This window comes from Chiloscyllium plagiosum, chromosome 37 (genome assembly GCF_004010195.1).
Source record: "Chiloscyllium plagiosum isolate BGI_BamShark_2017 chromosome 37, ASM401019v2, whole genome shotgun sequence".
In the NCBI taxonomy this organism is placed as follows: domain Eukaryota; kingdom Metazoa; phylum Chordata; class Chondrichthyes; order Orectolobiformes; family Hemiscylliidae; genus Chiloscyllium; species Chiloscyllium plagiosum.
The window spans coordinates 26,081,093-26,096,522 of NC_057746.1; the positions used below are offsets into that span (position 1 = coordinate 26,081,093).

General features: G+C 50.6%; 1 protein-coding gene across 2 annotated transcripts in view; it reads right to left on the reverse strand.

The window, feature by feature from the left end:
- The window catches only part of LOC122541404 (protein FAM102A-like), a 37,479-nt gene that overhangs the window by 6,299 nt on the left and 15,750 nt on the right, over positions 1 to 15,430 (reverse strand). For both annotated transcript variants that reach the window (XM_043678145.1, XM_043678146.1), the window contains exons 3-11: positions 12,624 to 12,744; positions 11,222 to 11,251; positions 8,557 to 8,673; positions 6,744 to 6,790; positions 5,414 to 5,559; positions 3,538 to 3,648; positions 2,203 to 2,371; positions 334 to 455; positions 90 to 159 (exon numbers count right to left, since the gene is read on the reverse strand). In XM_043678145.1, coding sequence (XP_043534080.1) covers positions 90 to 159; positions 334 to 455; positions 2,203 to 2,371; positions 3,538 to 3,648; positions 5,414 to 5,559; positions 6,744 to 6,790; positions 8,557 to 8,673; positions 11,222 to 11,251; positions 12,624 to 12,744 — 933 coding nt within the window. The remainder of the gene's footprint in view (positions 1 to 89; positions 160 to 333; positions 456 to 2,202; positions 2,372 to 3,537; positions 3,649 to 5,413; positions 5,560 to 6,743; positions 6,791 to 8,556; positions 8,674 to 11,221; positions 11,252 to 12,623; positions 12,745 to 15,430) is intronic.

Below are 15,430 nucleotides of genomic sequence, written 5' to 3' on the forward strand. Positions count from 1 at the left end.
GGGGGGTGTGGGAGGTGTGGGGGGAGGGGGGGGGAGGTGGGGTGTAAAAGAACGCGGCCCCTCTGCAGTGTCCCGGCTTCCTCCTTTACCTGTTCTCGCTCTGCACGCCCCCCAGGCGGACTGTGCCATCCCGACCCACGTACAGCTGCAGGCCGCTGTCTGCAAAAGAAAAATGCAAGAGGAAAACAAGAGAGAGACCGAATTAGGACTACAACAATCTGCATTTACGTAGCACCTTTCTAAAACACAGAGGCCGCAAGCGGCCAGATTTCCCTCACGCCGCACAGGCACCTCGTGAGCGCCCGCCCTGTCCCGGCCCGGCCCGGCCCTCACCCTCCGTGTTGCTGGACTGGCTGAAGTCCTGACTCCGGACAATCTCCTCCACGATGTCGTCCGCGTCCACCCGCGTGTCTTCCACCCCCGTGGGCCGGCTCTCCGCCGCCTCGTTCTTCCGCCTGCGGCCACAAAGAGGGAGCCGTGAGGCACGACCCGCCCACCGCCAGCACCGTCACCGCGCTACCCTTCACAAAGTGTCTCTGCCATGCTCCCGACCACCATTAACCTCACAGTCGGGGGCAGGATTGGGCCATTCGGCCCTTCGAGCCCGCTCCACCATTTAAACAAGCTTATGGCTGATCTTCTGATCTCAATTCCACCTTCCTGCCCGCTCCCCAGAGCCCATTGGAAGCACACTAGCTTCCAATTAAACCTGTTGGACGATAACCTGGTGTGTGATTTTTAACTTTGTACACCCCAGTCCAACACCAAATCATATTTCTTTCTTGCATCTGTCGATCAATTCTGCCTCCACTGTACTCTGGGGCAGTGACTCCTACGGAGTCAGAACCCTCAGAAGTAATTTCTCCTCATCTCACTCTGTACCCGTGACCTTTTTTTTTGCTCGAGGGTCCCACAAGGGGGAAAAACGAGTCTGTTCAATGTCCACCTTATCGACCCCCTTTGGCATTTCAAGTGCCTGAAATCAGATCTCCCCCCTCCTCGTTCCGCTGAACTCCAGCGAGTACAAACCCTAGCTACTTAACTGTTCCGCACTGGATAGCGGTTTCATTCCTAGAATCTGCCGAGTGAACTTCCTCCAGTGTCACCACATCCTTCTTCAAGGAAGGAGGCCAAAACTCAACAACACTCCAGATGTGGTCTCACGGACGCCTTATATCATTGCAACCCCACTTTTATAATCCTGCCCTTTTGCAGTAATTACCAAGACTCCATTTGCCTTCTCTACTACGTGCTGCATGCACCTGCACACCCACTTTCTGCGATTCATGCTTCCCATTCCAAATAATAAAATTTGCCTTTTTTATTTTCCAGGCCAAAACTGACTTATCCACATTCAACTCTCTCTGCCAGATTTTGGCCTATTCTCCTAGCCCATCAGTATCCATCTGTAGATTTTCATCTCCTTGTAAGCTTTCCCACTTACTTTAGTATCATCTGCAACTTTGCTATGTTACACCCTGTCCCCGCTTTCAGATCATTTGTACACATTGTAGTGCATGTAGTGGAGGTGCAAGAACTGAACTGCGTTGACTCAGTGGTTAGCACTGCTGCCTCACAGCGCCAGGGACCGATCCCACCCTCGGGCAACCGGGTGTGGAGTTTGCACATTCTCCCCCTGTCAGCGTGGAATTCCTCCGGGTGCTCCAGTTTCCTCCCACAGTCCAAAGATGTGCAGGTCAGGGTGAATTGGCCGTGCTAAATTCCCCACAGTGTCCAGGGATGTGTAGGTTAGGTGCTTTAGTCAGGGGTAAATATAAAGTAACAGGGTAGGGGAATAGGTCTGAGTGGGATACTCTTCGGATGGTCAATGTGGACTTATTGGGGCAAATGGCCAGTTCACACATTGTAGGGATTCCTCCCCTGCTGGATCAGTCTTTCACATGGCACATCACCGGTATCTTTTTTAAAAAAAACCTTGATGGGGTGGAGGTTGCCTTTGCTGTGACTGGGTCAGTCTCATTGGTCAAGCAGCCTCATTGGGAGCACGGTGCTTTTGACACTGCGGCACCCTCTCAGTGCTGCAGCCTGGGTTTTCACACTCAGGGCTCGAAACCAGGCCTTCCCGGCCCGGGGTGGGGGGTGTTGTTTTGGGTGGAAAGCAACATTCCCTGTCAAGCTAACGCAAACCAACCTTAAAAAGTTTCACCACTCCCGCCCCCGTCCACCTTCCCCGGACCTTACCTCGACAGTCGCTCGGAACGCAGCGGCGGTCTGAAGGGCACCGTAGATTTCTCCGGACCGAGATCTCGGACGTCAGCCATGCTCCCGAGGCCGCTGCTCCCGGAGGAGTTTTCCCGCCGGTGGGTCGACTCAGAGCGGGAGACGGAGGGGGAGCACTCTGAGCTGTAACCTACCGCGAGGGCAAGGAACGGAGGAAGAGGCAGACTCCAGGTTAGTAACTCGACACAGAGAGCATCTTACCCAACCCCTCCCCCGTATTACCCACCCATTTGTGGGTTGGCTATAGCAGACAACAATCCACCATTCCCATACTGGGTCTGGGGGCCAATGGTAAAAAGGATAGACCACCAGCAAGACGACACTGAGCCATAGAAAATAGGAGTAGGCCGTTCAGCCCCTCGAAATCCTCTCCCACCATCACGGCCGATTCTCCAACTCTGTACTCAGTTCCTGCTTTCTCCCCCATTCCCTTTAGCCCCAAGGACTACACCCCACTCCTTCTCGGGAACCAGTCGTAACCATGACGCAGTGGCTGATCGTATCAGTACCAAGTGACCTGGCTGGTCAGACAGAATTCCCTCAGACTGGTCTGCCTCCGTCAGAAGTTAGTGTTGGACTGCCTGGGCTCTCCAGCCAAAGATAGCCTCATCTGATTGGTTAATGTAACCTCGATATATCTATCGGAACCATGACCTTATACAATAACATGACACACACATACAGACTCAGTTGGAGCACAGATAAAGCTAGTAGTCTCAATGGGAATGGGAGGCAGGAGGGTGGGAGAAGTGATACCAGTTGTAACCAATCTGCCATCAATAAAGATACAGGATGATTATAGCCCATCCCAGTCAAAAGCCACCTCTGCCCCTCCACTTCAGTCAAGTACATCTCAAGCATCCCATCCCAGAGTTTTATCCCATTATCCTCTGGAGAAGGTGGCTTTCCGAATACAGGTATCTCCTGCTTTTTGAAAGTTTGCTTGACGTAACTTGGCTTTGACAAAAGACCTACATTAGTAGTTGTTTTCGCTAACCAAAGAGGATTTTCAATTTATAGAAAAATAAAAAAGGTGAAAAATTTCCCAAATAAATTAATGCTTCTTCACTTTACACCATTTTGGCTTACAGAAGATTTCATAGGGACACTACTTTCGGATAGCGGGGGGATACCCGTAATGGAATTGGTGCTCCAGTGTGATGCCCCACACAGTCCAACAGCCGGGTACTGTGTGGACCAGAGCTGACACCAGAAAAGATCCAGCCTGGTATGGGTACAAACAGGGAGCAGCCCTCTTCCCCTCCTCTTACCCCTCCCACGAGCGACGTTACTCACCTGAAAACTTTGATACTTGGCTGCAGGCACTAGAATTCCGGGAATGCCTTTGCCGGATCACTTCCTCCGGAGCAACATGGGTAGTGTTTTCCAAATCCTCCACCACACCCGCTTGGGGGGAGAAAAATAGAACAAGATTGCGGGTTTAGCTGAGTCAGCGCACCCCAGAGCACTTAACAACTGACGCAACAATCAGGGAAGCCTACCCTGAGGGAGGGGGAGAGGGATATAAGAGTCGGGAGATTCTGCCAAAACTATGCAAAGGCAAAGGTCAGACCACCAACTGGGAATACCACTACAACTGGGTTCCTTATCTAAGGCAAGATATACATGGCATTGAAGGCAGTCCAGAGGTGGTTCACTCAGGTGATCCCAGGAATGGAGGGATAGTCTTATGGGGAGGTGAGGTTGGGTCTGTACTCATTGGAGTTTACAAGAATGGGAAGCCACCTCATTGAAACATACTTAGAGGACTTGGTGGCTCAGTAGTTAGCACTGCTGCCTCACAGCAACCCGAGTTCAATTCCAGCCTCAGGCGACTGTCTGTGTGAAGTTTGCACATTCTTCGTCGGTTTCCTCTGGATGCTCCAGTTTCCTCCCACAGTTGTGCAGTTTAGGGTGAATTGGCCGTGCTGGAATTGTCCGTAGTATTCACAGATGTGGGGGTCAGGTACATTAGTCAGGGGTAAACGTAGAGTAATGGGGTAGGGGAATGGGTCTGGGTGGGTTATTCTTCAGAGGATTGGTGTAGACTTGGTGGGCCGAAGGGCCTGTTTCCACACTGTAGGGATTTTATGAATCTCTGACTTGGAAGGGGAGATGGGGAAAGGTTGGTTTCCCCTCATAGGAGAGCCTTGGACCAGAGGACATCATAAGGGGTCACATGTTAGAGTGAGAGGAAGGGAAATTTCTTCTCAGAGGCACCAAGGCTGGGTCATTACATATATTCCAGGCAGCGATAGACAGATTTTCCAACAGTGAGGGAATCGAGGGGAAAAAGGCAGGAAAGCCGAGCTGTGGATGATCAGATCAGCCACGACCACATTGAAGGCAGCAGCAGACTCGATGGGCTGAATGGCCTACTCCTGAGGCTATGTCAGGGCTTCGAGTCAAAACTTCAGCAGCACATCAGGGGCCCCTTCAGGCCATCGTGCCTGCACCAGACATCGAGCATTTCCGCGATGCAATCCGTTTTCCACCACATGACCCATAGCCTCGTAGACTGTGGTGTTTCACCTCGAGCAAGGATGGACAGGAGGAAGCCATTTCTTCATTGGAAGAGAGCTAGGAGACTCTCCCCAAACCAATTTACACCCAGCCAACTCCCACTGACAGCAGTGTGAAAACTCCAGATTAAGCAGTCTCCCTGCAAGGAAGGTGGGTGGATTAAATGTTTCATAGAGACAGGGTTTGGTGAACGTAAAGATTAGATTAGATTCCCTACAGTGTGGAAACAGGTCCTTCGGCCCAACAAGTCCACACCGACCCTCCGAAGAGTAACCCAGCCAAACCCATTTCCTTCTGACTAATGCACCTAACACTACGGGGACAATTTAGCCTGGCCAATTCACCCTGACCTGCACATCTTTGGACTGTGGGAGGAAACCTGAGCACCCGGAGGAAACCCACACAGACACTGGGAGAATGTGTAAACTCCATACAGACAGTCGCTCGAGGCTGGAATCAAACCCAGGTCCCTGGCGCCGTGAGCCACCATGCCTCCCGGACGACAAGCCCTCTGGGACGTTCGGTGATAATTGCCCCGACCTCAGTACCCGTATGTTGGGGTTGAATCTTGTATAGCTCAGCCTGCTGCTCCCAAACCAGCCAGGGAACAGGGAAGTGGTGGAGGGGAGCTCAGCGATTCTCCTCTTACCTGCAGCCAGGAAGGACCTGGATCTCGACAGTTTGGAAGAGCCACCCTCTGACGTGGGGCTCCCTTTACCATCATCTCCTTTGCAGTCCGGAGCCAGGGAATTCTGCCGCCCCAGGACCTCAATGGGCTGTGCTGTGGAGGGTGGCCTGTGGGGAGCAAGAAATGAGGAAGTTAAAAACATTTCTTTTCTGTGTTTTAAAAAAGGCGCCACCGGCAAGTTGAACACTAGAAAGCGCACTGTACAAGAATCTTGAAGATCATAGGACAAGCACGGTGTGGGCGGCACGGTGGCACAGTGGTTAGCACTGCTACCTCGCAGCGCTAGAGACCCGGGTTCAATTCCCGCCTCAGGCGACTGACTGTGTGGAGTTTGCACATTCTCCCCATGTCTGCGTGGGTTTCCTCCCACAGTCACAAAGATGTGCAGGTCAGGTGAATTGCCCGTAGTGTTAGGTAAGGGGTAAATGTAGAGGTATGGGTGGTTTGTGCTTTGGCGGGTCAGTGTGGACTTGTTGGGCCGAAGGGCCTGTTTCCACACTGTAATGTAATCTAATCTAATTCACTCGAGAAGCGCTTTCCTCAAAAGGAAATTAAAAAGGGGCGTTGCCATGTACTATAAATTTATAAAACACTGACTAGTCCTTGGTGGATTAGTGCACTCAGAAGACAAACAACATAGGAAGGGTATCAAGGCTTTGGGGATTGTTGCAGACTTTCTGCTGCGCTTTGTGGGGAATATGGGTCGTTTTTCCTTCGAGCAAAGCACAACGGTTAGCGCTGCTGCCTCACAGCACCAGGGACCCAGGTTCGATTCCAGCCTCAGGCAACTGTGTGTGGAGTTTGCACATTCTCCCCGCATCTGTGTGCATTTCCTCCCACAATCCAAATATGTGCAGGTTGGGGTAAATTGGCCATGCTATATTGCCCCACAGTGTAGGATAGGTGTATTAGTCAAGAGTAAATGTAGAGTAATAGGGTAGGGAAATGGGTCTGGGCAGGTTACTCTGATAATAAAACCCAGGGTCACTTCACACATCCAACTGGGATAAGCAACAACCACCAAAACAGGAAGAGTTGGAAAACAACGCAGAGCCAGACCCTATAGAGACAGGGTTAAAAACGGACACACTGACAACTCCTGAGTCTGCTCTGCCCTTCAATAAGACCACAGGTAAATCAGATCGGAGCATGTCTGCAGTTGATGGGGGTGGGGTGGGAGGAGGCATCACAATTTGGACTGTGCTTTTAAATTTTGAAGCAAGTGGGGAATTGGATATTGGAAAAGGGGAGGGAAAAGCAACCAGCATCCCACCGTATGGTAATTACTCACGTCTTGAAACAGGGATCACCGGACAACAGCTGAAGACTGATGGATACCTGGGGGAGGCAAAGAACAAAGAGGTGGGGGAGAAAGAGGGAGGGGGAGGGAAAGAAAAAAAAAGTCAGTATACACAGGCCCAAGGAATTTCAGGGGAATTCTGTTCACTTTGGGAACACTCCTCCTGCATGCTGGAGGACCTTCCCTGGAGGAACCCGTCCCTGTCCCGCTCCGGACTGGGTTTCATTCTCCAGCTGGTGCTGGACAAACTACTGGGATTGCTGCAGGGAACCGGGACCTCTGCTTGGGAACTGCATGGGGGTCAGCTCTCGGAGCCAGAGGGCAGACAGGGAGTGTCCCCGAGGTGAGGGGTACTGTCTGAATGGGAAAGGGCAGGATGATAGGCCCCAGCGTTCCATCAGCCCATACTGCGTGAGGAACCCTCCAGTTCCAGCCCCTGCAAACACTAACCACGCGACGCCTGGAGGAAAAAAAAGCCTCATCTTCTGCTTTGGGACCCTGCAATCACACAGGATCAATGTGGATTTCACTGGTTTCCTCATCTTCCCCTCCCCCCACCTGATCTCAGATCCAATCTTCCAACTCTGCACCGCTCCCTCGACCTGCCCATCTATCCGCTCAGCTCCATCACCCCCGACCTCCACCTACCCATCACACACTCAGCTACATTCCCCCAGCCCCATTCCATTTATCTCTCAGCCCATTTGGCCCCCCCCCTCCCCATATTCTTGACGAAAAGCTTATGCCCAAAACGTCAGTTCTCCTGCTCCTCGGATGCTGCCTGACTGGCTGTGCTTTTCTAGCACCACACACCAACTCCTGTTTCATTCCCCCATCTGACAGGAGTCTACAGCAAAGCAGCAATGTCACTGGGCGAGCTGACTGGCCTATACCACTGGGGGTGGGAGAGTGGGTTCAAGTCCAACCCGGACAGGGAGAGAAATTCACAATTTTTTTTTTAAAAAATCTGAAAAGTTATGAATGTCAATTGTTGAAAAACCCCATCTGATTCACTACTGCCCTTCGGATGGGAAATCTGCCATGACTCCTGAACCAGTGGCTGGTTTGTGGATGGCAGCTGGGCAGTTAGGGATGGGGTCAGCGATCCCACAAACAAATACACACGTTTAAAGAGAGATAACCTTGACGGGCAGATTCGCCATCGTTTACCTGAGAGAGTTGGGCTCCTTGCCAGGACACCCAGGCCACGGAGTAGAAGTTGGGACCTCCGTTTTAATTGGACAGTGACCATAAATGCACACAGTTAGCAACGATGCTAACCCCCAACTCCCCCGAGGACCCCTCACCGTGACTCAATGGGAGGTGACCAGCACTTCCAGAGCTCTGTACCTTATACACACACAGACCAGTGAGAGGGAGAGACCCACATACAGGGGGAAAGAGACCCACCCACTTGGGGAAAAAAAACTCTTAAATAAGTCATTATCTGAGTGCCCATCTGAGGTGGGGTGACTCAGGTTAATGTCTCATCTGATAGGTTCGCCCTCATGACTGCAGCGCCACCTTCAGTCTGTCCCTGGGTTGCCCGCACAGTCCGGTAAAACTGTCCAGTTGCTCAGCAGGACCAGTCCCTCAGCCTGGACCCCGGTCTCGTGAACCGTCTCAGAAAAGAGCAGCGGCCCTTCACATTGGGAATGGTCACTCAATGGAGGTGCCAGGAGGGAGTTGGAAGTGGGGTGCACCCCCCCCCGCCCCCCACTACTTAACGCTTTCTCACCGACACTAATCCCGCCTCGCCCCTCCCTTCTGACCACACTCCCACACCAACCCTCCCGCCAGCTACCTTCAGGATGGAGTTGTCCTGTCGCGTTTTCTTGGTGTCGTAACCCTCCAGGATGTAACAGCGAGCGGTGGAACCGGAGCCCGCAAACTCCGCCAGGTTCAGGTCCACAAATCCCAGCTACAAGGAGGGAGAGGGGAGACAGTGTTAAAATAAGGACAACGACAGGGAACAGTGTGGCTGGGCAGCTCGTTCTGGGAGCACAGGGGGAGGTCGAATCAGGGGTTAGGGTTGTACCCACTGGAGCTCAAAAGCTGGAGTGGGCGTCATCTCATAGAAACCTATGCTCTGGCTTCCTCCCACAGTCCAGAGATGTGCAGGTTAGGGTGGAATGGCTGTGCTAAATAGCCCCATAGCGTTCAGGAACATGTAGGTTAGGTGCATTTGTCAGGGATAAATGTCGAGTAATAGGGTTGGGGAATGGGTCTGGGTGGGTTACTCTTTAGAAAGAGTGTGGACTTGATGGGCCAAATGGCCTGTCTCCAAACTGTAGGGATTCTATGATGATTCTAACAGAACTAGACAGGGCAGATGCAAGAAGGATCTTCCCAATAGTAGGATGGGGAAGATCCCAGAACGGAGTGAGGGGGGTGGTTTATGGTCTAAGGATACACAGTGTAAATCATTTGGGACAGAAATTTCTCCTCCCAGAGCAATAAGCCTGTGGAGTTCATTTTGACAGAAAGCGATCAAGTCTGGGAGAAAGTGAGGACTGCAGATCAGAGTCAGGAGAGAGAGTGTGGCACTGGAAAAGCACAGTCAGTCAGGAAACAACCAAGGAGGAGAGTAGGCGTTTCGGGCATAAGCTCTTCACCACACATTCCTGATGAAGGACTTATGCCCGAAATGTCGACTCTCCTGCTCCTCGGATGATGCCTGACCGGCTGTGCTTTTCCAGCACCGCAGTCAAGTCTGGGGCAGCTGGGGGACAACGTGCTGGATGGACCAGTCACAATTGATGTGGAGATACCAGTGTTGGACCAGGGTGGACAAAGTTATAAATCACACAAACACCAGGTTGGAGTCCAACAAGTTTATTTGGAAGCACTCGCTTTTGAAGCGCTGCTCCTTCATCAGGTAACTCGTGGGCAGGACCATAAGACACCGAATTTATAGCAAAAAAAGATTAGTGTCATGCAACTGACATGAGATGCTGAACAAGTTAAAAAAAAAATCACAATCACGAATGGCAGACCAGAAAAGGGGTGAATGGACTACTGCTCAGTTTCTGGAGTGAGAGACTAAAAATACAGCTCAGATTCATGTTGAAATGCAGAAGGATTAGATTAGATTCTCTACAGTGTGGAAACAGGCCCTTCGGCCCAACTAATCCACTCCGCCCCACCGAAGAGTAACCCACCCAATACTTATCCTACCCCTACCCCAGGCCTCCAACGTTCCAGGGAAAACAGCCCCAGCCTATTCAGCCTCTCCCAACAGCTCAAACCCTCCAACCCCGGCAACATCCTTGTAAATCTTTTCTGAACCCTTTCATGTTTCACTCATTCACTCTTTTTATTGTTCAAGAGCCCAGGGAGAAAGGCAGGCCTGGTACCTCCCCCATACCGGACAGTCTCTGCAGGCAACCCTATACTTATCCCTGACTAACACACCTAACACTATGGGCAATTTAGCCTGGCCAATTCATCTGACCTGCACGCCTTTGGATTGTGGGAGGAAACCGAGCACCCAGAGGAAACCCACGCAGACACAGGGAGAATGTGCAAACTCCACACAGACAGGCGGGAATCGAACCCAGGACCCTGGTGCTGTGAGGCAGCAGTGCTAAACACGGAGCCACCGTGCCACCCAGAAGGAGTTCAGTGGCTCTTCAAAACAAGCATCATTACCTCGTGCCAACCTTCCCGCCCTCCCCACCCCAAACATCTTGCCCACTATTTACCCTCTGTCCCCTCGATCGCCTGAATTCAACCTGCCTCCACCTCACACTGGAACTAGAGACTGTGAAAACAAGTTGAATAGGACCCACCCCGCCCCCACTTCTTCTCCCCACCAGAAAGCCTCATGACCCTCAGCCTTTCCCCACAAGACCTTACCTCCGCACTAGGCAACATCCTATTAAATCTCCTCTGAACCCTTTCCAAAGCTTCCACATCCTTCCTAGAACATGCTGACCAGAACTCTCCGCAATGCTCCAACTGTGGCCACACCAGAGTTTTGTACAGCTGCAGCATGACCTCGTGGCTCCAAAACTCAATCCCCCTACCAATAAAAAAGTCAACCCACCGTACACCTGCTTAACAACCCCATCAACCTTGGGTGGCAGCTTTTAGGGTTCTACGTACATGAAATACAGTTCCAAGATATAAAAGGGACAGGCCATTGAGGATGGGGAGGGGGGAGAAATGTCTTCATCCAGAGAGTGGGCAGCCTCTGAAAGAAAGTGGTCGAGGCCAAGACATGGAATGTTTTCAGGAAGGAGTTGGATAAAGTTCAAAGGGCATGGGCGATAACAGAGGGACTGAAGTGGATGATCAGCCTCCATCATATTGGAGCATACTCTGTAGGGCCTATTGCTGGTTCTATTTTCCATGATTTCAGATTTAGAATTTCACTGTCCTCGAGTAGTGAATCTGGCACCCCCAACACCCCCGCCCCCTCAGAGCCTCCACTGGCACGTTAGACACAATTGAAAAGTCTCACTCACCTTCACAAACGATTTCCCGCCCTTCAGCTCCTAGGGAGAGATCAGATAACATCTGAGTGAGTTTCCGAGTTTACTCTTTCACTGTGCTGTGGATGTCCCCGACGAGGCCAACATTTATCGCCCCAAACACAACTCCCACCCACCAGTTTCCCCCTCGAGAAAGCAATTCCGAACAGTCACCATCCGTCCAGCCAACCCCTGGGGAGGTTCAATACACCCGAGGGCCTTGTTCTGGCCTTTCGGAGGGGAGCTGAGGCGTTGCTGAGGATCTGGAGTCAGACCAGGTAAAGATGGCAGATTTCCTTCTCTTGAAAAAGGCGACATTAGTGACACAGGTGGGTTTGCCTTTAAAACGTGAACTGGATGGCGGGGGGATGCAGACAGAGGGATGAGGGGCAGAAGGAGAAAGATGTGGGGGGAGGGTGGTGGAGAAGGAAAAACAGAGAGAATGAGGTAGAAAAATAAAAGCCTGACCCCTCTGGCCTGCAGAGACTGTCCGGTGTGGGGAGGTACCAGGCCTGACTTTCTCCCTGGGCTCTTGAATAATAAAAAAAGAGTGAATGAATGAAACATGAAAGGGTTCAGAAAAGATCCCTGGAACGTTGGAGGCCTGGGGTTTGGGGGGGTGGTCCAGAACTAGAGGGAATAGGTTTACAGACCTAAGGGGCAACTTTTTCACACAGATGGTGGTACACGTATGGAATGAGCTGCCAGAGGAAGTGGTGGAGGCTGGTTCAATTACAGCATTTAAAAAGGCATCTGGACGGGTATACAAATGGGAAGGGTTTGGTGGGATATGGGCCGGGTGCTGGCAGGAGGGACTAGATTTGGTTGGGATATCTGATCAGCATGGACGGGTTGGACCAAAGGGTCTGTTTCCATGCTGTACATCTCTGTGGCTCGATGAGAGAAAAGTTTTGACACTGCTCCCATCCTGTCACTGAGCCCCTGCTCTCCCCAAGGCTCCCCTCCCGAATATGCAGACACATTCTGAAAAGGAATAGGCACACCCAACACACCCATACCTCCAAGCTCTGTACAAAGCACACAATTAAACATTCTCTACATTCAGCACACCAAAAACAATCATTATGACCTTGGATTGGACATAGCACAGGGGGAACAGGCACTAACCCTTTCCTTGAACTGCCCAAGGAGGACTGGGAACCACTGGGTCAGAGAGCTTCTCAGGAGGATGTGGGAGCTGGGGGGGATGGGGACTTTGATGGATATTGAAGATGGAGAAAACAGAAATAAATGAAAACAAAAACACAGAAGGAATGCAGGAAGGTCAAGGAGCAGGATGGACAGGAGGAGAGAGAGAGAGCAGATATTGGAAAATCAATTCATTGGCTGTGATTGTAGGGGTGGGGTGGGGGGTGAAGAAAGGGGTCTCACAAACCTTGCGGACGGAAATCCGACAGATGCTGGGGTCCAAGACCCCAGTGGCTGAGCTGGCACTCATCTTGCACATGAACCGTGACTTCTTTCGCCATTGCACGCAGTTTTCCTGCACCTCTTGCCTGGGAATAACAAAACAGGAGAAATCATCAAACCATCAAAGTGAGCACACAAACACACACACACACCACCCTTCTCTCGCTAGAGAAAGGGACCTTGCTTTCCGATAGTGGTCACTAACTCATCGCCTGCAAAGTAAACAGGGGCAGTGAACGGACAAGTTCCCAAACTGTTGCAACACGGGGTAAACCCCTCCTGCTAATTTAACCCCGACACACAAAGTCAACTCGCGCCGTAATCTGCTACATTTGGGGAGACAAAGAACTATGAGAGAGGTCGCTATTTAAAGTAAAACTTAACAATTTCATTCTTCAAGTCCAAAAGAGAACATTAAACAAGTATTTACGACTCCTTTCTCTTAAACCTATCTTTTACTTCCCACTCAAAAATACTGGTCTGAGAAAAAAAACCCTGATTATGATTTACAAAATAAGAATTCAAAATTTCAAAACCAGCCAGCTGTCAAATCTTCTCTTTGTATCTTCCTCTGGAGATTTTCCTGTTGTCTTTTCTTCAATATTCTGGTTCACAGGTCTTTAAATGAACAGGTACCTTCCAGAGCACTATTCAGCTGGCAATCTATACTTGTTGATTTTATTGGCAGTTCTCCCCCTAACTGTTCAAAAGGTCTGGTTTTATAACCCAAAATATTGGATCATTTCATTGGTTTGATGTCATCCCAAACAGTAAAATTCAAATTCGATTGGATGTTTATATCTGGGGCATAACTTAAACTGATTGGTCGAATTTGAACTGGTTTTTGTTCTCTGGCAACCCAACACCAACTGTGTCAACCAAATGTTACAATTTTACCTTGCTCAAGGCACACTGCTTTCAGCCAGTCCTTGCTAGCTTCCTCTCTCTCTCTTGAAGGTACAGAACACACCTACACCTTCATAACAAATGCAATGTCTCCTTAGTGAAATTTGGAGACAAAACTTCTGAGAGAAGGTAAGCTATGTTCTCACTAGAGGCTCTGTGGGTGGGGGATGGGGGTGTGTGCTCACGTCAAATAAACCAGTGACAACTTCAGCGGGTAGCTGATATTCCCTCTGCCCATCCCAATGACAGTGTCAATTCAAAACATTGAGGTAAAACGTCAGCAGATAGTGAATTGGGAGTGGGGGAGGAAGCAGAGAAACAAAGCCAACAAGGTTACACTCTGAAAAATCTGAGATGGATGGCTCAGTTGGTTGTGCAACTGGTTTGAGATGGCAATGGCATGGGTTCAATTCCTACGTTAGCGAAAAGTTAGCACAAATTACTTCCTTTCTCCTAACCTCACCCAAGATATGGTGACCCCCTCAGGTTAAACCACCACCAGCACCCTCCTCTCTGTGTCTCTCTAATGAGAGAACAGCTCTATGGATCAGTAAGACTATGGAAACTCCATCTTTACTAGACTGACTGCCTGACAGCTCTATAACCAGGAGCCTGGTGCTAGGTATGTTCGAAGTTGGATTTCAGACAGGTACCGCTGTCGCACGACAATGACTCACTCACCAAACACCTTTCACAGAGAGGGAATACACACCTCCCAGAACCCCACCACTAGAAGCTTAATTGCAGGTTTTTAAATAGCAAATTAAAAAGGAAACAACCACGTGGCTCCAGGGGAAAAAAAAATGTTTGGCTCGCTAGAATGGAATTGGCAACAGAATAAAACAAAGTCTCCCAGCGCCATTGGGAACAGGACCCATCCTTCGAGGGGAGAGGGAACGGGTAGAAAAGCAACACCAGACTGACCCAGGCCTTTCGCCTGGGAATCCGGTCGGGAACACACTCTAAGGCAAGGTCAAGGGACAGAGCGGTCAGCAACCAGCCAGGAAGAAAAATCTACTTTCAGCTGTTACTGGCTCACTATTCAAGCCATTCCTTATCTCTGAAGATTTCATCCCAATATTCCAACATATTCAAAGTCTAAAGACATCAGCTGACACTTGGGAGCTGCTCAGCACACAGCGAATGGCCAATCTCTGTGGTAGTTCATTGGCCTACTCTGTAGGCCCTAGGCTTCACTCCAGTCGGCTGTGGTTGGTGGTATGTTGGTTGGGGACCGGGGAGGGAAGTGGTTGCCTAGGGAAGACATCGAAGGGGAGAAGAGGTTGGATAAGGAATCACACCAACGCTTCTACTTCCTCAGAAGGTATTCGGTATGCTTTCCTTTAGGTTAGATTACTTACAGTATGGAAACAGGCCCTTGGACCCAACAAGTCCACACCGACCCTCCAAAGAGCAAGTCACCCAGCCCCATTCCCCTACATTTACCCCTTCACCTAACACTACAGGCAATTTAGCATGGCCATAGAGCTGTACAGCATGGAAACAGACCCTTCGGTCCAACCCGTCCATGCCGACCAGATATCCCAACCCAATCTAGTCCGACCTGCCAGTACCTGGCTCATATCCCTTCAACCCTCCCTGTTCATATACCCATCCAAATGCCTCTTAAATGTTGCAATTGTACCAGCCTCCACCAAATCCTCTGGCAGCTCATTCCATACACGTACCACCCTGTGCTTGAAAACGTTGCCCCTTAGGTCTCTTGCATACCTTTCCCCTCTCACCCAAACCTATGCCCTCTAGTCCTGGACTCCCCGGCCCCAGGGAAAAGACTTTGTCTATTTATCCTATCCATGCCCCTAATAATTTTGTAAACCTCAATAAGGTCACCCCTCAGCCTCCGAC